The sequence below is a fragment of the Pituophis catenifer genome, unplaced genomic scaffold, assembly GCF_029215685.1.
Source record: "Pituophis catenifer annectens isolate HBS135680 unplaced genomic scaffold, rPitCat1.0.hap2 SCAF_12, whole genome shotgun sequence".
Classification (NCBI taxonomy): domain Eukaryota; kingdom Metazoa; phylum Chordata; class Lepidosauria; order Squamata; family Colubridae; genus Pituophis; species Pituophis catenifer.
Genome location: NW_027256892.1, coordinates 24,843,594 through 24,867,666, shown reverse-complemented (window position 1 = coordinate 24,867,666; position 24,073 = coordinate 24,843,594). Strand labels below are relative to the sequence as shown.

The 24,073-nt window shown below is 45.9% G+C and overlaps 1 protein-coding gene across 1 annotated transcript; it reads right to left on the bottom strand.

Moving 5' to 3' along the window:
- Positions 1 to 5: 5 nt before the first annotated feature.
- On the bottom strand, positions 6 to 12,008 carry HOATZ (HOATZ cilia and flagella associated protein). The gene is made up of 7 exons (XM_070952572.1): positions 11,771 to 12,008; positions 10,280 to 10,321; positions 8,586 to 8,650; positions 4,320 to 4,379; positions 2,535 to 2,584; positions 2,378 to 2,395; positions 6 to 66 (listed from the first exon to the last, which is right to left on the bottom strand). Exons 1-7 carry the CDS (start codon positions 12,006 to 12,008, stop codon positions 6 to 8), a joined length of 534 nt encoding a protein of 177 aa, XP_070808673.1.
- Positions 12,009 to 24,073: the final 12,065 nt, after the last annotated feature.

The window sequence follows — 24,073 nt, the reverse complement described above, 5'->3', positions numbered from 1 at the left end:
AATCCTCAAGGTAACGCCTTGACGCTCTCTTCATCCTCAGACTGTTCTTCCTTCTCCTTTTTGGAACTAAAGAAAAAGAATGAAGGACACCCTGAGGTCATTTAGAGACACTCCCCGTCTCCTTCTCCCTAAACGCCAGCAGGAAAATCTCCAACCTCAAAGCATCCAGCAGCTTGGAAAATTGTGGCGTCCCTGGTGCTCTCTGAGCTGGGTTGTTTTCTTCAAGACGTTTCGTGACCCAACTAGGTAACGTCATCAGGGCTTAGATGGGAGTGGAGTTTGCGCTTATTCTTAAGACACTGGTGGCTTGCCCCGTCAGTGTGAATGGAAATATTCCTGGTGGTTCGTTGATTAGGCTGTTGTTTACTGTTTGATGGTTTGTCTGGATTGCTGATTTCTGGATTGGGATATTGTCTGTTTATTTATTTATTTATTTATTTATTTATTTATTTATTTATTTATTTATTTATTTATTTATTTAATTTTATTGGATTTCTATACCGCCCTACTCCCGGAGGACTCAGGGCGGTGAACAGCCACAGAATAAAAATTTAAAATAGAATAAAAATGAATTAAATAATTTGGCTGAGACAAATTTAAAATACCCAATAATTTAAAAACAAATTAAAATTTACATTTAAAAGGGGAGAAGATTTAGGCCAGGCCGGCTTGATGAAATAAGAAAGTCTTGAGCGTGCGACGGAAGGTGCGCAGATCCGGGATCCTCCGTATCTCCGGGGGGAGCTCGTTCCAGATTGTAGGTGCCCCCACAGAGAAGGCCCTCCCCCTGGGGGCCGCCAGTCGACATTGTTTGGCCGACGGCACCCTTAGGAGCCCCTCTCTATGGGAGCGTACTGGCCGGTGGGAGGCTATTGGTGGTAGCAGGCGGTCCCGTAGATAAGTCTGTTGCTTGATTGTTGGTCTAGTTCAGGGGTCTGCAACCGTAAACACTCAAAGAGCCATTTGGACCCATTTCCCACAGAAAAGAAAACACCGGGAGCCACAAAAACCTTCCCGTGCCTGACTATTTCCTGAGCGGCCAGCAAACTAGCATATGTAGTTGAATTAAACGTTCTGTTTTCTTCTGAAACTTTTCTTTTCTTGGATTTATCCATGGTTGGCCTACCGGGGGTTGAAAAGCTCAATAAATTGCATGCCGGCATGTGTCGCACATTGGTGGTTGTGACACATATTTTGAGCAACAGGGAGCCAGAGCAGAGGGCTGAAAGAGCCACATCCGGCTCCAGAGCCGCAGGTTGCTGACTCCTGATCTAGTTAATCTTGATAATCTCTGTTTATTTGGCTGCTGAACGCTCTCACCAACACAGTCAGGAGGCAAGCTACTGTATATGAAAAGAAAGTAAACCCCACTCCCTTTTAGCACTGATGACGTTACTCAGTTCGGTCATGAGACATCTGCAAGAAAACTACCAAGCTGAGAGAGCAACAAGGACCCACAGTCGTCCTCCTCTTCCTCTTCCTCTCTGCTAACCCCACTCCCTTCTAGCACTGATGATGTTACCCAGTTGGGTAATGAAACATCTGCAACTAAACCACCAAGCTGAGAGAGCACCAAGCACCCCACAGTCCTCCTCCTCCTCTCCAGAAACCCCACTCCCTCCTAGCACTGATGACATTATCCAGTTGGGTCATAAAATGTCTGCAAGAAAAACAACCGGAGAACCAGTAGTTAAAAAATGCTTAAAAAGTAAAAAAAACCAGTTCTGACGATCGCGCGTCACTCAACTGAATGTTGGAACTTTTTTTTTTTTACTACCGTTTCGGCGAACCGGTAGCCTTTTTTTACTACCGGTTCGGGCGAACCAGACCGAACCGGGAGCATTTCATCCCTGGTGGTGGGGAACTCGCAGGCTCTTGAGAACCGCTCAGCTGGCAAATCATCCTTAAGCAAGTAATGTCAACAAGACTCACTTATGTATTTGTCAGTCTAACTGACTGGATAAATCGGGGTTGTCCCCAGTGACTCAGGGAACTACCCTGTTTCCCCAAAAATAAGACTCCCAGGTTTGAATAAGTACCTTAACTACTGTAAAAATGGGTTTCAAATGGCATTTTCCCAAGAGCTGGAAGTTGACATACGTGAGAAAAATGCCAGCCATTAACAAATTAAAAGGCAGAAACTGCTGAGAGGAGAAATGGAAGGGCCAAATCAGCTTTTTCAGCGGGGTAATTTTAAAAGTGGACAGGCTAAGCCTCCTTTGAACCTTTGGAGGATATATGGAGAGCCCAGGTTGATTTCTTGGCTAAAAAAAAAACCCAGGACAATTTGGCTGGCCTTCAATTCCAGGAATTCTTTAGCACGCGGTCCTTTCTCTGGTATGCGTGAAATAATTCCAAATCGGGCAGGAGATTTTACCTCTCGTCTTCCTGGTCCCTGGAATTAAAAAAAAAAGAGATGGAAAGAAGAGAGGGAAAAAGTTACACTTTTCAAAATGATACAAGCGTTTATTTACAATCGGGATCACCGAAAATTTAAGGCGAATAGGAGGAAAAACTTGTCTTCTTGATATTACCTTTCTGGCGCTTTGGATTTTGGCTTGTGTGGCCGAGATAAGGACTCTTTCTGAGAAAGGGAGAAAAAAATTGCGGTTAAAAACTTTGCCCGTTTTAAACTGTTCTTTCGCAAGGTGGGAGAGAACAGTGCAAAATTTATGGGGTGTTCTGTGGGGTCCTTGATGCAAACCCCACTCCTTTTTGCACTGATTTTGTTCCCTAGTTGGGTCATGAAACATCTGCAAGAAAACCACCAAGCTCAGGGAGCACCGAGCACCCCACAATTCAGCCCCGAGCTACATGTATTCTCTCGTGGGTATTCCCATGGATTTGAACTTTGCAGTAGGATCGACAGCTTTAAATACTCGACACCGTTAACGGATTAGAAAAGAAGAACACATGAAGCAAAAACATTCCCAAATAAATAAATAAATAAATGCTGAGGAATTGTCTGGGCCAAACTTATTTAATTCGATTTTTATTTCTGCTTTTTAAATTTTGTATATATGTATTTTATTGTTGGCTGTTCACCGCCCTGAGTCCTTCGGGAGTAGGGCGGTATATAAATCAAATAAAAGTAAAAGTAAAGTAAAGTCCCATCAGCTAAAAAAGAAAGAAAGAAAAGTCAGAAATGCAGGAAGAACCTCTGATGAGACAGATTCAAAACTGGAAGAATGAGAAACGGGACGAAACGCTCCTTGACAGATTCAAGCCAATTGAGCTAAATATGTATTAAATATCTTTTTCCTCCCCTGCTCCATATAATTAAGGCAGTTTCTCCCCACCAATCATCCCTTTTAAATAACTCTATCCAGCCCCCTCTTTCCGCAAAGCTCTCCGCGGAGCTGAACCATCCTTCTAAACTCATGCCAGGCTTCTGGGACCCTTTCCAGCTTCATGGAGGACCGAATTGCAGGCTGGCTTCTACCCCAGCCAAATTTCAAAAGCGTTCCTGGCTTTATTCCTTCTTTTGTGTTACATGCTGCAGCTGGCAGGAGGGAAGAAACGAGAAAGGAAAGTTAAGCAAGGAAGCAATGCTTGGTTCTCAAGAGCAGCGGTTAACCAACTGGTGGTCTACGAGAAAATTTTGGGGGTCCCCAGAAAAATTATTTGCATTTTTTTATATTGCACTAAATCAGGGGTCTTCAAGCTACGGCCCCTGGGCCGGATATGTGCAATGAACATATTGTGTTGCTGCCGAGAGTTTCCCCCTTTTTGTGTGGGTCGGAGGGGGGCAGAAATTCCAACTCGGGGTCTGCTTCGGCCTCCTGGTTTGGGGCTTTGGGCGAAGGCTGGAGGGAAACGCCGCTGGTGGTGAAGAGCCGGAGAGCCTTGTTCCAGTGGGACTGCATCGTGGCCTGGAACTGGCTGACCATCTTGTACTCCCGTAGGTCTTCCCTCTGCTTGGAAAGCCTATGCTCCTAGTCCTCAGTGATGTGCTTCTGCTGAGCCTCCTTCTCGGTCAGATCGAATTTGAACTGAGCTCTTTTGCGAACTCTTTCTCATGGTGGCTGCTTAGCGCCAACAACTGCTTCCTGTTGGGCCCCTAAGGAGCCCAGGCGGGCAGGCGAGGAGTAGCGAGTAGAGGCTGGCAAGGTGCCCCTCAATGTGAGTGACATCGAGTTGGCCATGCCCATCCAGTCACATGACCATCTTGCCACGCCCACCCAGCAGGTCATTAGGCAAATTATATTAGTGATCCATGGGATTTAAAATTATGGATTTAGTGGTCCCTTGAGGTTTGAAAGGTTGGTGACCCCTGCTCAAGAGAGAGGGAGGTTCAGACAATCATAAAGCCACCTTACCGATATCCTCTCTTCCCTTTGTCTTTTCAGCAATGCAATGATGTCTTCTCTTTTTTTAGCCTGTGAAGAAAGATGTTTGCAAAGGTGAGAAGGAGGGAAGTCCACACATCTTCAAGCGAACAAGGTTGAGAAATACCGTGTCACACCTGCCCTGACTTGGGTTCTTAGGAAAGAGAGACCCTCGATTCCATGTGTGCGAAAGCTATACTTTTACTAGAAGCCAAGTGGTGACAGTACAGCAAAGCCAGAACTAAAAGTTTGCGCACAAAATTTCCCCAGTTTACTTTCCCTTTCTGTTCCTGCTCTCCGTTATCTCCCTATTGTCCAATTACATTCAAAGGAATTGTTTTGATATCGTTCCCTGCATCGGTGGGCTGGATGGTAAACCGTTGCATTCCCCTCCCAGCTCTCTGGCCTTGGGACGATGAGGCGACATCTCAGGAAGGAACGATGAGTAGTTTCGGTTTCCCCTTTCCCAGCATCCCCCCTCCCCCCCTGTCTACGGCAGGCTGACTTCTAGCAAATCAAGGCTGAAGCTCAGGATGGCAGTTCTGACATACTGATCTAGAGCCCCAAGAGAGTGGCTGGTTGGGGAATTCTGGGAATCGAAGTCCACACATCTTCAGGTGGCCAAGGCTGAGAAGCAGAGCTGAGATTTGCACAACCAACCAGTCAAATATAACCACTTCTTGTACCCTAGTATAACCAACAAGTGGGGTTTTTACCCCATCAGACTCCAAAGACCATCCACATCCTTCAAAGGTGAATAACCTCCTATAGATTCTGAATTTATCAGCTGGTTATAAAGGCTCCAGGATAACAATCTGGATTCATATTAAACTCAATTTAGGTGAGGGGAGTGTTGTGGTCCATCAGCAGCCTGCGGAGTTGGACAGTGAGGAGGCTGAGGAAGAATATGGGCCAGTCCTGGAGGCTGGGGAAGGCCCGGATGAGGGCTCTGCATCGGAGGCAGAGATGGGGCCAGGGCCATCGGGGAGTGATGTGCGGACTCAGAAACCTCCAGAGGCTGACAGCAGAGAGGCAGAGGAACAGAGGGAGCCTGTTCCTAGTGCATGTATGAAGGCAGCTGCAGCTAAAGCAAAAAGGATGACTCGGGAGTAAGGCCAAGAGATGATTGGCCCCTCCTATAAGGCTTAAAAGACCAGCAAAGGCTCTTGGGCTCTTTGTCGGAAAACAACGTTGATAGATTTGTTTCTTGTCTTGCTGCACTTATTTCTTGTTGGCGTCTTCTGCTTCTGAACTTTTGCCAAGAAAAGCCTTTGGCAGGTTGCCTAATTAGACCAAGGTTGGTAATAAGGCTGAAGAATTGTGTTATGAAGAATTTGTTTTAAATTAGCTTGGACTACGCTGGGAATGAGTTAATTCTCAGCTGTTCTAATAAAATCTGTTTGTTTAGAACTGATTGCGTCTGATAATACCTACTTGGGCCTGGGTCACAACAGGGAGATCCGTGCCAACTGACTAGGCCTAGGGCTTAAATCCTAGGAAAGAGGGATGAATTTAGGAATTCGGTGGGGTGCCCAGCCCAAACATCCAGGACTGCAAGCTAGCAAACCTGACTTTTCAACCGGCTGATGACACGAACCATCTGGCACTCGTTTCTTTGAGCAGAATTATTTAAGAGAAATCACGGCAGAGTTTGGAGACGAGACTCGCTTCTCCTGATAATCCCATTTCTCTGAGCCAGGTCTAATGGAAGCCCCTGGATCAAATCCATTAGGGGGGTTATTAATTGCCACGAATACGAATGCCGTTTTGCCGGCAGCCATTGCCAAGCTCAGCACATTTCATTCTTTTCCTAGGGACTGGCTGCCTCTGGCTCCGTTCCCATGCTTACTCGGCAAAGCTTCTCCTTTTTAAACAAGAGAGCGTGGAGGGGGAGAAAAAACAGAAAAGTCCTTTAAGACTGTATTAATGTAGCTCTTAACTTTCGCAGAACTGCCGTAACACGACGTGGATTAGATGTGGAGAACCGCGCTATTTATTCCTATCGATCGGGGTAAATGATTTATTTATGCGTTGGCGAGCCAACAGGCCAAAGATGTTGGGTTCCACGCTGGACCTCAGGAGTTAATTAACCAAGAGCTAATGGGTTTGTTTTCCGAGTCGGTCCATAGATCCAGGGTTGGTTTCCCGTCATAAGTCTGCAGCATCCTTTATCAAGGATGAAAGTCCAACGAATCTAGAAATGAGACAATGACTGTTTCTGGAAGAGATGCTCCCTTTGGTCCTTCCCATTCCTTGGGAGCAGTGGCGAAATGTAAAATTTGTTACTACCGGTTCTGTGGGCGTGGCTTGGTGGGGGGGTAATGTGACTGAGTGGGCGTGGCCAACTTTTTTTTTTTTTAACTTTTAAAACCCTTTTTTCTACAACCTCTTCGGCTGAAGAGGTTGTAGGGAAAAAAAATGCTTTTAAAAGCCTCTGACGATCCCAGCTGAGTTGCCTGATCGTCAGAGGCTTTTAACTCACTGAACAAATATCTCGCTTAGCAACAGAAATGTTGGGCTTAATGGTAGTCTTACGTCGAAGGCTCTATCGCTACCAGCCTATGATCCAGCATTGTAAAAACAATTTTTTGTTCTTTTTCTCGCAGGGCATTGCTGGCACCAGCCCCGTGGAAGCCATGAGAATTCTTCTGCCCTTTAATGTTTCTGGTCTGAATGGCTGACAAATCTTCTTTTCTCTCGGATTTACAACGCAATCTAATCATCTCGGCTCCTTTCTGAAGGAGATAATCAGCCGGAGTGCTCTGATCCACAAAAATGGGAAAATCTTTTGCTGATTTTCAGAGCACGGAATAGCCCCGGCAGCTTTCTCCCCTCTTTAGAAACATCGACTTGAGGGAGGGGGAAAGAAGAGTAGGAGAGAGGATTAGAAAAAGAAGAAGAAGAAGAGAGGAGAGGGGGAAGGGAAGGGGATAGTAGGAAAGGGAAGGAGAGGAGGAATGAAGAAAGTAGAAAGGGTTAGAGGAAGGAAGAGAAGGGGAGAAGAAGAGGGAAAGTTGTGGCAAAATAAAAGAAAGGAAATGGTAAAAGGGCAGCTCTGAACAAATAATAATTAACTATCAAAAATAGTTACGAGATGAATGATTAAAGATGTGTAAGAAACTGTACATCTAAATATGTTTATGAGAAATAAAAATAATAACTTTTCAAAAAAAAGGAAAAGAAATATCGACTTGCATGCAATGCTCTGAATTCTAACCCTCTTCCCGAAAAGCTCAAAGGAATACGACCAAAATTGAAGCCAAAATGTCCATTGCTGAGCGAAGCAGCTATTAAGTGAGTTTTGCTCCGTTTTATGACCTTCCTTGCCACAGTTGTTAAGGGAACCTCTGCAGTTCTTGAGTTACTAACCCAGTTGTTAAGTGAATCTGCCTTCCCCCGTTGACCTTTGCTTGTCAAAAGGTCGCAAAAAGCGGATATCACATGACCTCAAGACATTGCAACCGTCATAAATCTGAATTAGTTGCCAAAAGGACCTAATTTTGATTGCGCGAGCATAGGGAGGCTGGAAATGTTGTAAGCGTGAAAAACGATCATAAGTCACTTTTTTTCAGTGCTGTTGTAACTTGGAACAGTCACTAAATGAAGGGTTGTAAGCAGGGGTGAAATCTACTTACCTTCCCTACCGGTTCGGAAATATATGCGCTGCTCGTATGCGCGCTCCACCAGGGGTGAAATCCAGGAGGTTCTGACAGGTTCTGGAGAACCCGTAGCGGAAATTTTGAGTAGTTCGGAGAACCGGCAAATACCACCTCTGGCTGGTCCGAGAGTGGGGTGGGAGTGGAGATTTTGCAATATCCTTCCCCCAGGAGTTGGGAGGGAATGGGGATTTTGCAGTATCCTTCCCCTACCACACCCACCAAGCCACGCCCACCAAGCCACACCACACCCACCAAGCCACGCCGATAGAACCGGTAGTAAAAAATTTAGTATTTCACCACTGCGCGCCACATGCGCGCGCCGACCCTCTGTGAATGCACAAACCGTTCTGCGCATGCACAGAGGGTAAAAAACAGGTTACTTCCTGGTTAAAACCAGGAAGTAACGATGACCAGGCGGTTGGGCGGAGCCTCAAGCTGCCATCACTACCGGTTCAGCCGAACCACCGGCTGTCATCGCTACCAGTTCGGCTGAACTGGGCCGAATCGGGAGCATTTCACCCCTGGTTGTAAATCAAGGACTTGCAAAAATAAAAGTTTAGAATGGAGCTAGTTCTAAAAAGCAGCAGAATCCGCTCACCTTCTCCAGGCAGTGTTCTTTCCACACGTCCTTCTCCGTTTCCGAGTATCTCTCTTCTTCTCGTTCTAAAGAAATCGTTTTCAAAGAAATGGTTTCAAATTCAGTTTAAAAATCAAATCATCTTTTCATCATTTTTCAAGCAGAATTCTCTCCGACCCTGGATGCGAGATTTGTAGCTGGAGAGAGTTTATATTTGTGTTTGTGTTTGTCATTGTCTTGTTGTTGTTTTTTTTAAAAAAAGAAAAGAAATAGGCACCACTCTTTGTGAGTTGTTGGTTAGTCCGAAAAGATACTACCAGATTCCCGATTTTCTGGAGTAACAATTGTTTTGATTTTAACTACAGTAAACAAAGATATTGAAGGACATTGGATGCACAAGTTAGCCCAAAGAAAGAACCAAATCTTCCTTTCTTATGTATAGCACAGGGTGAAATATTGTATATGTTGTTTGTAATGTTAGTAATTAAAAAAAAAAAAAAAAAAGGAAGAACAAGAAGAGCAGCTAAAAGGAAGAACACAGTTTCTTGCTAAAAATCCTGCAAAAAGTTAAGTTTTCCTTTTTTGGTCCTCTTGATCTCGTCCTCAAATCCTTTTTTTTTTTAAAAAAATATTTTGTATTGATTTTTTTTCTTTCCTTTTTGTTATTCTTCAACAATAAAAATATAATAAAAAATAAAATAAAAAAAATATTTTAAAATTATAAAAAAAAGTTACTTTAAGTCAACAAAGTGACCTGCAACAATTAAGTTTAAACAACAGAACAATTCACAGTCGTGTTTGGAAATTTTACACACCATATAAATCCTGGCGTATGCACGGAAGGTTGTGCTGTTTTCTGGATTTACATATCAAGCTTAGTCAAAAAAAAACAAATTGTATTTTGGGTTAGAGCGGAGGTGGGCAGCTATGGCTCCTTTAAGGACCTGTGGACTTCAACTCCCAGAATTCTCGAGCTCGGGAATTCTGGGAGTTGAAATCCACAGGTCCTTAAAGGGGCCATGCTTGTTCACCCAGGTTACAACATATCGGAAACTCAGGTGCAGAAAGATACCAGAAAGGTGTGTCTCCCCGCTCCGTGTTCTTGCAATAAAAATATTTTTTTCAAATAATGCCAATTAAAAATGCTGTCCTTTCCATCTGCTCTCTGGGGCAAGATCACCTATCAGGTCACGCATAGGACTGAATCAATTGATTGGCACCGGATGTGATAGGCATCCTGTCAGACTGCGATGCTATCTCAAAATTAAATGAATTTCCAAACTGCCAATCTTTAAGGAAATCTTTCTTTAATTGAGCACAGCCACCGGATCATGACTCCACGCGGACAAGACTGACCTTTTGCCCCCAATCCCTCCCTTTCCGATCCCCAAATCTCTGCTTCTCATTGGCTATCTTCCAAGTCATTCTTCAGACTTCTTTTTCTCGTCATTTCCCAGGAATGTGCCCCCTCCCCTCATTTCCACGACAACCCGGCTTCAAAGGGATTTAGCAGGCAAAAGTTTCAGAGTTTATCTCTCGCTCTCCTCTGCTCCCTCTATGCCAGCGTTGAAACGCTGACACATCCATTGATTGGCATTCAAGGAGTGCCTTTTACAAGGATTTTGGGGCGTTAAGTGGTTTGGCTTAAAGGTTCTATTACGATAAATATCAGGGTGCCCTCCAAAATGTCCATTTTGGTAAAACCGTATACTTACTGTCACTCACTGAGGATGAAACAGACAAATAGCTGCTTTTCGCTAAAAAAAATAAAAATATTGCAACGGATTGAAATCACTGATTGAGATTCTCCTGGATCGTTTTTTTTCCACTTTAGCAGAAGAAAAATCCACATTAATTGACAACCTCCATAGACATTTCGATCGTGGGATGCTAACCCCCCACCCCTGCAATGCAGGCCAATTCCTAGGGGGAAATCCTGGAGGTGGTGTTGAAGGGGCGACCAAGGAAAAGGGACTCCTCCGAAGGAGAATGGAGGCCAAGCAGAAGAAGCTCCCACAATGCCAAGGAAGGTTGGACACCCACTTGTCTGAAATGGTCGAGGGTTTCCTGCTTGAGTAGGGCCTGGTTGGACTAGAAGACCTCCAAGGTCCCTTCCAACTCTATTATTCTGCCTTCCTTCCTCCCTCTTTCTTCTTCCTTCCTTCCTTCCCTTCTGTTCTTTCTTTCTTCCTTCTTTCTCTCTCCTTCATTCCTTCCCTCTCTTTATTCCTTCATTCCTTTTCTCTCTTATTCCTTCCTTCCTAGCCTGCCTTCTCTCTTCCTTCCTTCCTTCCCCTCTCCCTTCTTTCTCTCTCCTTCATTCCTTCTCTCTATTTCTTCATTCCTTTTCTCTTATTCTTTCCTTTCTTGCCTGCCTTCTCTCTTCCTTCCTTCCTTCCTTCCTTCCCCTCTTCTCTCCCTTCTTTCTCTCCCCTTCATTCCTTTTCTCTCTTATTCCTTCCTTCCTTCCTTCCTTCCTTCCTTCCTTCCTTCCTTCCTTCCTTCCTTCCTTCCTTCTTTCTCTCTCCTTCCTTCCTTCCCTCCTTCCTTCCTTCCTTCCTTCCTTCCCCTCCCTTCTTTCTCTCTCCTTCATTCCTTTTCTCTCTTATTCCTTCCTTCCTTGCCTGCCTTCTCTCTCCCTTCCTTCCTTCCTTTCCTTCCTTCTTTCTCTCTCCTTCCTTCCTTCCCTCCTTCCCTCCTTCCTTCCTTCCTTCCTTCCTTCTCTCTCCTTCCTTCCTTCCCTCCTTCCTTCCTTCCTTCCTTCCTTCCCCTCTCCCTTCTTTCTCTCTCCTTCCTTCCTTCCTTCCTTCCTTCCCCTCTCCCTTCTTTCTCTCTCCTTCATTCCTTTTCTCTCTTATTCCTTCCTTCCTTGCCTGCCTTCTCTCTCCCTTTCCTTCCTTCTTTCTCTCTCCTTCCTTCCTTCCCTCCCTCCTTCCTTCCTTCCTTCTTTCCTTCCTTCCTTCCCCTCTCCCTTCTTTCTCTCTCCTTCATTCCTTTTCTCTCTTATTCCTTCCTTCCTTGCCTGCCTTCTCTCTCCCTTCCTTCCTTCCTTTCCTTCCTTCCCCCATCACCGAAGACTGGGCCGACCCTTTGTCCGAGGGTTTCCAGGGGGGTCGGGCTGGAAGACCTCTAGGGTCCCCTCCGTCTCTCTTCTGCGGGCTCGGAGCCCCCCCGTGCCCGCCCGTCCCTCCCTCCGCCGAGGCTACCGGCCGAGCTCCGTCGCGGGCAGGAGGCGCCCTCGCAAAGCGAGCCTCCCCGGGCGCCCAGCCGGGACTCGAGCGGCGGCTGGAGGGTGACGGAGTTCCAGAAGGACTTGGCCAGCGCCACGTCCTGCTCGCTGGAGCCCGCGAAGGCCAGCGGGGCGGCGGCGGGCGAGGGCGAGGGCGCGGGCGGCGAGCTGGCCATGGCCGACGGCGTGGGCGAGCGCGGCCGCTGGGTCTCCATGGCTCCGCCAGAAGCCGGTCCTGCCGTTGGCCCGCGGGGAGGAGGGGGCGGAATCCCAGACTCAGACGCGGGAGGGGTTCCGACAGGTTGGACGGCCACCTGGCTGAAACGGTCGAGGGTCTCCGCCTGCAGCAGAGGGGTGGACTAGAAGACCTCCAAGGTCCCCGCCAACTCTCTTATGCTGTTTTCCTTCCTTCCTTCCTTCCTTCCTTCCTTCTTTCTCCATCACTGGAGCTTTTTAAGAAGAGATCGGATAACCATTTGTCTGAAATGGTAGAAGACCTCCAAAGTCCCTTCCAACTCTGTTATCCTTCCTTCCTTCCTTCCTTCCTTCCTTCCTTCCTTCCTTCCTTCCTTCCTTCCTTCTTTCCTTCCTTCCTTCCTTCCTTCCTTCCTTCCTTCCTTCCTTCCTTTTCCATCACTGGAGCTTTTTAAGAAGAGATCGGATAACCATTTGTCTGAAATGGTAGAAGACCTCCAAAGTCCCTTCCAACTCTGTTATCCATCCTTCCTTCCTTCCTTCCTTCCTTCCTTCCTTCCTTCCTTCCTTCCTTCCTTCCTTCCTTCCTTCCTTCTTTCCTTCCTTCCTTCCTTCCTTCCTTCCTTCCTTCCTTCCTTCCTTCCTTCCTTTTCCATCACTGGAGCTTTTTAAGAAGAGATCGGATAACCATTTGTCTGAAATGGTAGAAGACCTCCAAAGTCCCTTCCAACTCTGTTATCCATCCTTCCTTCCTTCCTTCCTTCCTTCCTTCCTTCCTTCCTTCCTTCCTTCCTTCCTTCTTTCCTTCCTTCCTTCCTTCCTTCCTTCCTTCCTTCCTTCCTTTTCCATCACTGGAGCTTTTTAAGAAGAGATCGGATAACCATTTGTCTGAAATGGTAGAAGACCTCCAAAGTCCCTTCCAACTCTGTTATCCTTCCTTCCTTCCTTCCTTCCTTCCTTCCTTCCTTCCTTCCTTCCTTCCTTCCTTCCTTCCTTCCTTCCTTCCCCATCACTGGAGCTTTTTAAGAAGAGATCGGATAAGCATTTGTCTGAAATGGTAGAAGACCTCCAAAGTCCCTTCCAACTCTGTTATCCTTCCTTCCTTCCTTCCTTCCTTCCTTCCTTCCTTCCTTCCTTCCTTCCTTCCTTCCTTCCTTCCTTCCTTCCTTCTCCATCACTGGAGCTTTTTAAGAAGAGATCGGATAACCATTTGTCTGAAATGGTAGAAGACCTCCAAAGTCTCTTCCAACTCTGTTATCCCTTCCTTCCTTCCTTCCTTCCTTCCTTCCTTCCTTCCTTCCTTCCTTCCTTCCTTCCTTCCTTCCTTCTCCATCACTGGAGCTTTTTAAGAAGAGATCAGACAACCATTTGTCTGAAATGGTAAAGAGTTTCCTACTTCAGCATGGGGTTGGGACTAGAAGACCTCTAAAGTCCCTTCCAACTGTTAGTCGATACCAGCTTGACTAGAAGACCTTGGAGCAGGAGAACCTGTGCCATTAGTAGAGGTTCTCCTGTACTAATGGTTATCTTGTCTCTTCTTCTAGCCTATTCTTGAAAGCCTCCAGTGATGGAGAATCCAGAACTTCTGGAGGCAAGTTGTCCCACGGATTAATTGTTCTCACTGTCAGGAAATTTCTCCTTATTTCTAAGTTGCTTCTCTCCTTGATTAGTTTCCACCCATTGCTTCTTGTCCTGCCTTCTTTGGTGCTTTAGAGAATAGCTTGACTCACTCTTCTTTGGGGCAGCCCCTGAGATATTGGAAGACTGCTATCATGTCACCCCTAGTCCTTCTCTTCATCAAACTAGACATACCCAGTTCCTGCAACCGTTCTTCATATGTTTTAGCCTCCAGTCCCCTAATCACCTTTGTTGCTCTTCTCTGCACTCTTTCGAAAATCTCAGCATCTTTTTTTTAATATCATGAGCTTTTGCTTGGCGGGGTTGGTCCACGATCTCTTGCACCCCATGGCCCAGGTTGGCAGCCTTCTCTCACCTGTCAACTAAGCAGCCAAGATGAGTCTTTCACAGCCTTGGCAACTAAGCTGAGTGGACTTCAACTCCCAGAATTCCCCAGCCCAGCATGGAAGCTACCATGGTGGAGAAACACTGCCGGCTGGGGAATTCTGGGAATTGAAGTTCCACCTGTCTTCAAATTGCTAAGGTTGAGAATCATCACTCTAGTTTATTGCCTCCATAGCAATATAGAGTGGGCGGCTGAATGTATTCAGACATTATATTATTATTATTATCTTTATTCATTAAATATGAAACTCAGTCAACTGAACATTCGAAAATGCACCACAAATACCATTGACCGGTGCTAATGGTGGATACAGGTTGCTGCCAGCATCCTAGGTATCAACCAAGTACCTTCTTAAGATGTACGATGTTCCAAGTAGCACAGATTTTTTTGTAGTTCCACTGGTGTTATTGCAGGAAGCTGCAATTTGTTGATGTATCTTATAAAATTCTTGGACGTGGTACCAAGTGCCCCGATGACAATGGGCATCACAGTTACATGTTTCATCCATAGCTGTGTAGTTTCGATGGCCAGGTCGCGATATTTCGTAATTTTATTCCTGTTCTTTTTCTTCGACTCTGGCATCTCCTGGTACCGCGATGTCAATAAATTGTACGTTTTGGTTTTCGACAACTGTGATATCTGGCATGTTGTGTTCCAAGTGATGATCCGTCTGTATTCGAAAGTCCCACAAGATCTTCACCTCCTCATTTTCTATAACTTTTTCCACTTTATGTTCCCATGACTTTTTGGATACAGGTAAGTCGTATTTTTTACATAAGGACCGGTGGATTAATTTAGCAACTTGGTCGTATCCATTCTTCTTCTTCTTCTTCTTCTTCTTCTTCTTCTTCTTCTTCTTCTTCTTCTTCTTCTTCTTCTTCTTCTTCTTCTTCTTCTTCTTCTTCTTCTTCTCCTTCTCCTTCTCCTTCTCCTCCTTCTCCTTCTCTCCTCCTCCTCCTCCTCCTCCTCCTCCTCCTCCTCCTCCTCCTCCTCCTCCTCCTCCTCCTCCTCCTCCTCCTCCTCCTCCTCCTCCCCTTAATATTTTGGGGGGAATTTAAGGCTTAGCACTTTGAAGGGAATTCATCCTCCCCGCCTCCCAATTCAGCGGAAGCCACTGAAATCTATATGAAACAGCTTGAGTCGTCCTGCAGAAGCCAATTTGGAAAATCATGATCTCCGTATCTGCTGAATGAAAATTGGTGTACTTATGCTTCCTATTAATGCAAATGCTGAGTGCCTTCTTTTATATTTCCAGAGTGTGTGTGTTTTTTTATCCTGCCGTGGACTGAATTGCACTTGACCTTAAACTCCAGTAATCTTCGGACTCCAGCAAAATGGGATACCTGCTGTCTGGTTCATCAGAGAGCAAAAAGCTGCTATGTGAGATCTAGGCAGAATCCCAGACACCCCCCCGCCCCCATCCAAGCACGGGAGTGCCCCATTGGGGATATGGGTCCCTAGGTAGTCCTCTACTTACAACAATAATCGAGGCCAGAATTACGGTTTCGAGTTCTGCCTGTCATTATGTAGCTCATCATAGGATCCTGCCTGATTTTACAATTATTTTTTTTTGCCGCGGTGGTTAAATGAATACAGCAGTCCGAAGCGAACCCACCGTCTGCCATGGGACATTTTGTGGCCAGAAACCATCGCTTTTTGACCAAAACGCGTCATAAATTGCGGTCAGGTGACTTTGGGGCCCTCCAAGCGGCTGTAAATATGGGCTGCTTGCAGTGGTGGAATTCAATTTTTTTTACTACTGGTTCTGTGGGCGTGGCTTGATGGGTGTGGCTTGGTAGGCTTGGCAGGGGAAGGATACTGCAAAATCTCCATTCCCTCCCCACCCCTGGGGGAAGGATACTGCAAAAGCCCCATTCCCTCCCCACTCCTGGGGGAAGGATACTGCAAATTCTCCACTCCCACCCCACTCTGGGGCCAGCCAGAGGTGGTATTTGCCGGTTCTCCGAACTACTCAAAATTTCCGCTACCGGTTCTCCAGAACCTGTCAGAACCTGCTGGATTTCACCCCTGGCTGGTTGCCTGCTTGCCCAAATTGCAATCATGCGACCAGCAGGTTGGAGCAGGGTTAGCCAATCAGAATCTCAAATACAGGTTGCAGGTTCCTTTTTTGGGGGGAGGGGTCCATCTTAACCTCAAACCGTCACTAAGTGAGCAGTCATAATTTGAGGACTCTGTAAACCATTGTTTCCCTTTGACCTGTCCTCACAAGCTCTGGGTAAGAATATGATAAAAGTTCCTTAGAAAAAGAGTCATGAAAGACTTTTAATGTTGGCATTTATTGGAGAGAGATCTCAAATGAACAACAGACAGAGGAGGTCTTGAAGAGAAGTCTTCTTAAACTAAAGCCCTTTTTTCCAAAACATTTTTAAAAAATCCTTCGTTCTTTCCATTCGCATAGCCTTAATTTTCGCTGCTTTGCTGGCTAACGGGGGAAGGAAAACAGAATTAGTCCTCTCTTTCATTTGTCTTCTGTCTTTTCGGTTCATATCAAGTCCCTCTAGGAACTGGCCGTCAGCTGAATATTATGGGCTGTCAGCACTCTTATCAAGCCACAGCAGTTGCCGGTAAATGACCCACATTGATCAACCAGGAATTTAATTACCACCCATCTGGACAGGGAACTGCTGTCTAAATGAATGAAAAGTTAATAAATCAGAACAGGGATTTCCTATTATGTAAAGTGATTGTTGATGAGGGCTGAGATAAAACTTACTCTCCGGAATTTATCCCTATAGTAGCTATGTTGGTTAGGCAATGTTGAGAAGAGCAGCCTCAAAAGCTTTGGAGCAGGGCAGGGGTCTCCAACCTTGGCAACTTTAAGACTTGTGGACTTCAACTCAACAAGAGGGAGGAGGAGGTGGAGGAGGAGGAGGAGAGAACAACTGTGGGGGTCCATAGCGCTCTCTGAGCTTGGTGATTTTCTTGCACAACTCTTAGAAGCAAAGCTGGCTGGGGAATTCTAGGAGTTGAAGTCCACAGGTCTTAAAGTTGCCAAGGTTGGAGATCCTTGCTTTGGAGAACATCAAGGTGGGATCAGCTGATCGGTGCTGTACAATGTTTCTCAACTTTAGAGACTTGAAGATGGGTGGACTTCAATTCCCAGAATTCCCCAGCCAGCTATGCTAAAGTCCCCCCCCCCTCTTAAAGCCGCTGGGGTTGAAGAACTCTCCTTTACAGTCCTACGCAGGGTGCCTTCAACCCTTCAACCTGTAGATGTTGACAAGTGCATCCAGCAAATTTGCAAAAAACTGCAGGGAGAGGCCACCTTTTCACTTGGCTGTGTTGTTAGCGACTGTTACCTTGGTCAATCAGCTAACTACACTGCCTGGTGACAAGGCTGATGTTTAAGCTCAGGGCCTAATTTCTCCACCCCCACCCAATTCTTTGTCTTTAGAGATCATCAAGGTTCCCTCAGTGGTTTCCAAACGGATGAAATCTGGATTTTCTGTCTTTTAAGATACTCATTTCATGCTACCCAGACAAAATTGCAGAGGGCAAAAGCTCCTCTAGATTCTGTTTTCTGAACTTCACCATCTGGTACCCATTAGCGGGACCATCACCCAATTCCCCATCAGGGCAGGAGTCCCACCCATGGGCTTTTGGAAGTTCTTGTTGGCTTGGGACCTGTTCTTCATTTCACTTCATGTAGGTCCTTGAAGTCAACAGCTGTTCTTCATACCAGCTTTCCATGATAGGTCTGCCACCAATCTGCCACAAGAGAACCCTGGAATTTGTCCAACTGTCCTCACTGTGTGGCCATCACAAAACTATGCAGAAGCTGGGAGTGTCTCCACTACTTCTTTGCTCCAGCGTTTTCCTATGACTGGTTGGTTGTCTTCCTCGCTGTTGAGTTGGTAACCTCTTAACACGGATCAGGAGATCTGAATAATGGGTGTAATTCCTTGGGTTCCAGCTGGGAAGCTTCCTGGAGATTGAAGAATTCTGCGGATTGTTTTGTTGACAGTGAAGCTAGTGATTGCTGGGGAGATACACAATCAGCTAACTACACTGCCTACAAACCAAAGCTGAGTTAGAGGCGCCAACCTGGAAAAAACACAAAAAAAACACACACACCGAGAGTTCAGCAGTTGTTCCTTTGCAATTCACGACCGTAAAAATGTCACAATTCCCTGGACCACAACATCTTGTGACAAGACCCTGGCCTGCTGTTGTTTTTCACTATTTTGAAGTTTCTAAGAACCTCATGATTGGCCAAAGTAGACTTGCAACTCCCTATCTCCCGAGTCTAAGAAATGGGAGATGGTGGAATACCCCAACTCTTTACTCGATTCTGAAACAGTCATTAGAAATATGTATGTCTAATATGAATTTTATTTTTTTTATTTTTTTAAAATTTGATTTATATGCCGCCCTTCTCCGGAGACTCAGGGCGGCTTACAATGCGTTAAGCAATAGCCTTCATACTTGTGTATATTTATACAAAGTCAGTTTATTGCCCCCACAAACTGGGTCCTCATTTAACCTACCTTAGAAAGGATGGAAGGCTGAGTCAACCTTGAGCCTGGCGAGATTTGAACTTACAGTAATTGCAGGCAGCTGGTGTTAAATTGCAGTGCCTTGTCTGCAGAGCTATCCAGGCTCCTACTAATACCCACTAATTACCCACTAATCAAGCATGCTAGTTTTGCTAAGCATGATACATAAAAGCACTTCTCTACGGTTCTCGAGACACCCCTCCCTCCCGAAACCAAAGACCAATCTAACCCCAGTCTGATGTTGCCTTTGAATTAAGCTTCTCCTTCTTATATTTGGTCCTCTGTAAAGCCAGGGACTAAGTATAGACTTGAGGAAGGAGGAAGCGACTCCACCTGTAAAAATTACAGTGCTTTTCTACAGAGAGTTAAACCATCTGTTGCACCCCAAATCTGCAGTTAGCAAGTCCTTCCTTCAAGTTGGCAGGGTTACTGATTAGATTGGAATAGAATCAAATAACAGAGTTGGAAGGGACCTTGGAGGTCTTCTAGTCCAACCCCCTGCTTAGAAAGGAAACCCTACACCAGACAAATGGTTGTCCAACTTCTTCTTAAAAACTTCCAGTGTTGGAGCATTCACAACTTCTAGAGGCAAGTAGTTCCACTGATTAATTGTTCTCACTGTCAGGAAATTTCTCCTTATTTCTAAGTTGCTTCTCTCCTTGATTAGTTTCCACCCGTTGCTTCTTGTCCTTCCCTCAGGTGCTTTGGAGCTCAGTGGCTAAGACGCTGAGCTTGTCGATCAGAAAGGTTGGTGGTTCGAATCCCTAGTATAGGTCTCCTGCATGAGCGGGGGGGGGGGGGGTGGGGTTGGATTAGATGACCTCTAAGGTCCCTTCCAACTCTGTTACAGTTACTTTGAGAATAGGTTGACCCCCCTCTTCTTTGTGGCAGCCCCTGAGATATTGGAACACTGCTATCGTGTCACCCCCAAGCTTTCTTTTCATTAAACCAGACAATGATAGTACAGTGGTCTAAAGCACCCTGTTATTAAGACCAGCTGCCTGCAATTACTGCAGGTTCGAATCTCACCAGGCTCAAGGTTGACTCAGCCTTCCATCCTTTCTAAGGTAGGTGAAATGAGGACCCAGTTTGTGGGGGCAATAAGCTGACTTTGTATAAATATACAAAAGGATGAAGGCTATTGCTTAACGCATTGTAAGCCGCCCTGAGTCTCCGGAGAAGGGTGGCATATAAATCAAAATTAAAAAAAAAAAATGAAACTAATCTGCAATTGCTCTGTCCTTCAACCATTTTCATCCAGCTAAGCTTCACTCCATATTTAAACTCGGCTTATCCTCCAAGCAGTCCAAGGGCTCAGGGAGAGCGGTGTCCATTCTCCAAGCCCACCTTGTGCCTCTCAACACGGGGAATTCAGGATTCCAGGTCCTTCACCATCTCCCCTCTCCCTGACTTGCCTTCCTGTGCCAGGCCATCTTCGTTCCTTAGTCCTTAGGCCAATGCTTCTGAAGCAACAGAAAACAGCACCGGCATTTAGAAGGAAGCTTGAAAAAAACGCAACATACACTTCTGGTTTACAGATTGAGGTGATTCCTTCAAACACAAGACCATAAAAGACCATAAGGGAAGTTTAGAATTTGCCCATAAGAAGCTTACCTTGATATAATGCTGGTGGTATCAGCCGCCTGGGTAATTAAATATGAAAGAAGACTGGCTTGGTTTCAAAGGCTGAGCTGGGAAGGAATAATAATAATAATAATAATAATAATAATAATAATAATAATAATAATAATAATAATAATAAACAGCTTACATCCTCCGACGATACCTTAACAGTTCCTAGGTCCTTGGTTAGGACTTGACTGCAGAGCTATTAACTAGCCTCAAAGGCTGTGAATCTCACTAAAGATTAAATAATAATAATAATAATAATAATAATAATAATAATAATAATAATAATAATAATAATAATAACAACAACAACAACAACAACAACAACAACAACAATAATAATAATAATAATAATATAATAATAATAATAAATCAGTGGTGCTTTTCCATTTTCTTCTCAAATGGATAATCTTCACATCCTCTCAGCTTCTGAAAGCACCAGGACTTCTATGAGGGACTTCTAGGATGGGTCTCTAAACCAGCATCCTTGATCGCTTCAGCCATGGATCCTAAACCTGGTTCAGAGAAAGACTCGAGATCACAGGCAGATCCAAGCGATCTCAACTCTTGCGTCTCCGGTCTTGAGGTGGGCCCCAAAGCCCCAATCCTAGGATTTGTGTTCACTCTGTAACCATGGATGATCAGGTGTGGCTTAAACCAAACCAAGCCCAGCTCAGCTCTCTTGAAAGGAGGCAGGTTGACTTCTCCCTCCGGCGACCGAATGATGCAACGTTTCCATGGACTTCTCAAACACACCAGGAGGAGGAAGAAGAATTTCAGGACTTTTGAAATCAACCTGACGCTATTACAGGTGGACTTACCACCATTCGTTTACTGATTGGTTAAGAAACGACCCTCAGAAAAGTGACTTCTGACCAGTCCTCTCACTTACGACGGTTCCAGAATCTCTATGGCCACAATACAAGCCCTTGGCAACCAGCCTGAGTTTACCATGGTGGTAGCATCCCAAGGTTACGCGATTGCCATTTGCAATCTTCCCAGCTGGCTTCCAACCAGCAGTCCATGGGGGGAGGGGAATGCTGGATTTGCTTAACAACCACGTGACTCACTTTACAACTGCCGTGATTTGCTTAACAACGCTGGCAAAAAAAAAGGTTGCAAAATTAGGTGCGGCTCGCTTAACAACTGTCTTGCTTAGCAATGGAAAGTCTGGTCCCCATTGTTCATAAGTCAAGGACTGGTACCATGTTTCCCCAAAAATAAGACCCTGTCTTATATTTTTTTGAACCCCGAAAAAAGTGCTTGGCCTTATTTTGGGGGGAGGTCTTATTATTTTGGGGCGCATGGAGTAAGACGGGGCTCCTCTTGCCATCTTACCAGATTTCCACCTCTGTCTCCCTAACCCCAACCAGAGGAAATGGTGGGGACCAGCTGCGCATGTGTTTAAATATTTTTGGGGAGGGCTTATTTTCGGGGAGGTCTTATTTTAGCGCATGCGCTCAAAAGCCTGATTGGGCTTATTATCAAGGGAGGTCTTATTTTCAGGGAAACAGGGTATTAGCAGAGTGAAGATACGATGCCAGCAGAGAAGAGGTTGACCGTATCTCTTAGGTGACTACTGTCTAGACCATCATTAAATGAAGAATGATGGTTTGGCAATGCTGAAAGCTGAAGGATTTAACATTGAACCTGGGGGATTCAGACTGATGGATGGAATTGCATTTAGAGTCTATCTTTTTTTCCAAAGAGCTGAAAGCAGCACATGCAAGTCTCCCTTAACTCCAGGAATTCATGTATATTTCACCCGCCACGAGGTAAAATGCCAGGGAGAGATTTAGCGAAAGGAGAGGAGGTTAGAACAGTGTTTCTCGGCCTCCGCCATTTTGAGACGTGTGGACTTCAACTCCCAAAATTCCCCAGCCCGTTACTGCTGGCTGGGGGATTCTGGGAATTGAAAGTCCCTCCCTCTTAAAGCTGGGGAATTCTGGGAGTCGAAGTCCACCCATCTTAAAGTGGCGGAGGTTGAGAAACCCTGAGGTAGAAATAAATCAGGTTGACCAATTCAGTGCAGTTTTACAGAATATCCAAGTACAAAAAACTTCACAGCCAGGTAAGTCTCTGGCTTGTCATACAGGTGAGATTTTGCAATATCCTTCCCCCAAGAGTGGGGAGGGAATGGGGATTTTGCAGTATCCTTCCCCTGGAGTGAGGAGGGAATGGAGATTTTGCAGTATCTTTCCCCCAGGAATGGGGTGGGAATGGGAATTTTGCAATATTCTTCCCCTGGAGTGGGGTGGGAATGGCGGTTTTGCAGTCTCCCTCCCCTGCAGTGGGGTGGGAATGGAGATTTTGCTGCATCCTTCCCCTGGAGAGGGGAGGGAATGGAGATTTTACAGTATCCTTCCCCTGCCATGCCCACCAAGCCACACCACGTCCACCAAGCCACGGCCACAGAACCGGTAGTAAAATAAATGTGGATTTCACCACTGGATATGGTCTATCATTAATGCTCCAATGCTACCATCAAAAATTGTCCCGAATGGCAGATCCAGGCAGAACAATTTATCTATTTATCAAATTTAGGAACTGCCCACCTCCCTCACAGAGAGACTTTGGGCAGTGTACAAATAAAGAAAAAAAATATATTTAAAAGTTGCCTATTTATGAACTGCGCCGAAGATGAAAAGAGCCATTGACTTACAGATTAAACCTCCGAGATCCTACCTGCCTCTCCTCCTGCTGCCCATCTTACCTGCCCCAAAGGACCATCGGCTCTTCTCTCATCTTCCTTCCCAAAACAGGTGGCAAACTAGGCCATCCCACTCTTGCTTCCCCATCTCTTGGAGATGCCCATCTCCATGCCAAGTTGCTGAAGATGAACACGACGGAAAGGAGAGTGCCGGGCAGAAAGACCTTCGACTTTCTCCTGGTGCAGGGAAGTCCAAAGAAAGTCCCAACTCAGCCACCATCTTCCTGTGTTCAGGAGGACAATGTTTGCTCCAAGCCAAGCCTGCTGTTGCTAGAGAACAGATGCATGGCTTGGTTTACGGTCCTGTCTGGACTTGCCCTGCAGAAGAGGGAGACCCAGAATTTAATCCATTAAGGAATGCTTGGACTGAGATCGGTACTTCCATCCAAGATCTGCAAAAGGTGGAGACCTTCCTTCCTTCCTTCCTTCCTTCCTTCCTTCCTTCCTTCCTTCCTTCCTTCCTGTCTGTTATCTTTCTTTCCTTCCTTCCTTCTCTCCCCTTTCTTCTCTCTCCTCCCTCCCTCCCTCCCTTATCTCTTCTTCCTTCCTTCCTTTCCTTCCTCCCTTCCTTATCTCTCCTTCCTTCCTTCCTTCCTTCCTTCCTTCCTTCCTTCCTTCCTTCCTTCCTTCCTTCCTTCCTTCCTTCCTTCCTTCCTTCCTTCCTCCCTCTATGGAGTTCTCAGTCATCAAGGTCATGGTTGAAAAGACAACTTTGGGGTGTCCTTCCTTCCTTCCTTCCTTCCTCTCTCCCTCCCTCCCTCCTTCCCTCTTATCTTTCCTTCCTTCCTCCCTCCCTCCCTCCCTCTTATCTTTCCTTCCTTCCTTCCTTCCTTCCTTCCTTCCTTCCTTCCCTCCCTCCCTCTCACTTTTCCTTTTCCCTCCCTCTTGTCCTTCCTTCCCTCCCTCCCTCCTTCCCTTCCACTTCCTCCCTCCCTCCCTCTTCCTCCCTCCCTTCCCTCCCTCTTCCTTATTCCCTCCCTCCCTTCCATCCCTCCTTCCCTTTCTTCCTTCCCTCCTTCTTTCTATCCTTCCTTCCTTCCTCCCTCCCTCCGTCCCTCCCCTCCCTCTCCCTCCCTCCCTCCCTCCCTCCTTTTTATCTTTCCTTCCTTCCTCCCTCCCTTCCTCTTATCTTTCCTTCCTTCCTTCGTTCCTTCGTTCCTTCCCTCCCCTCCCCTCCCCTCCCCTCCCTCCCTTCCCTTCCCTTCC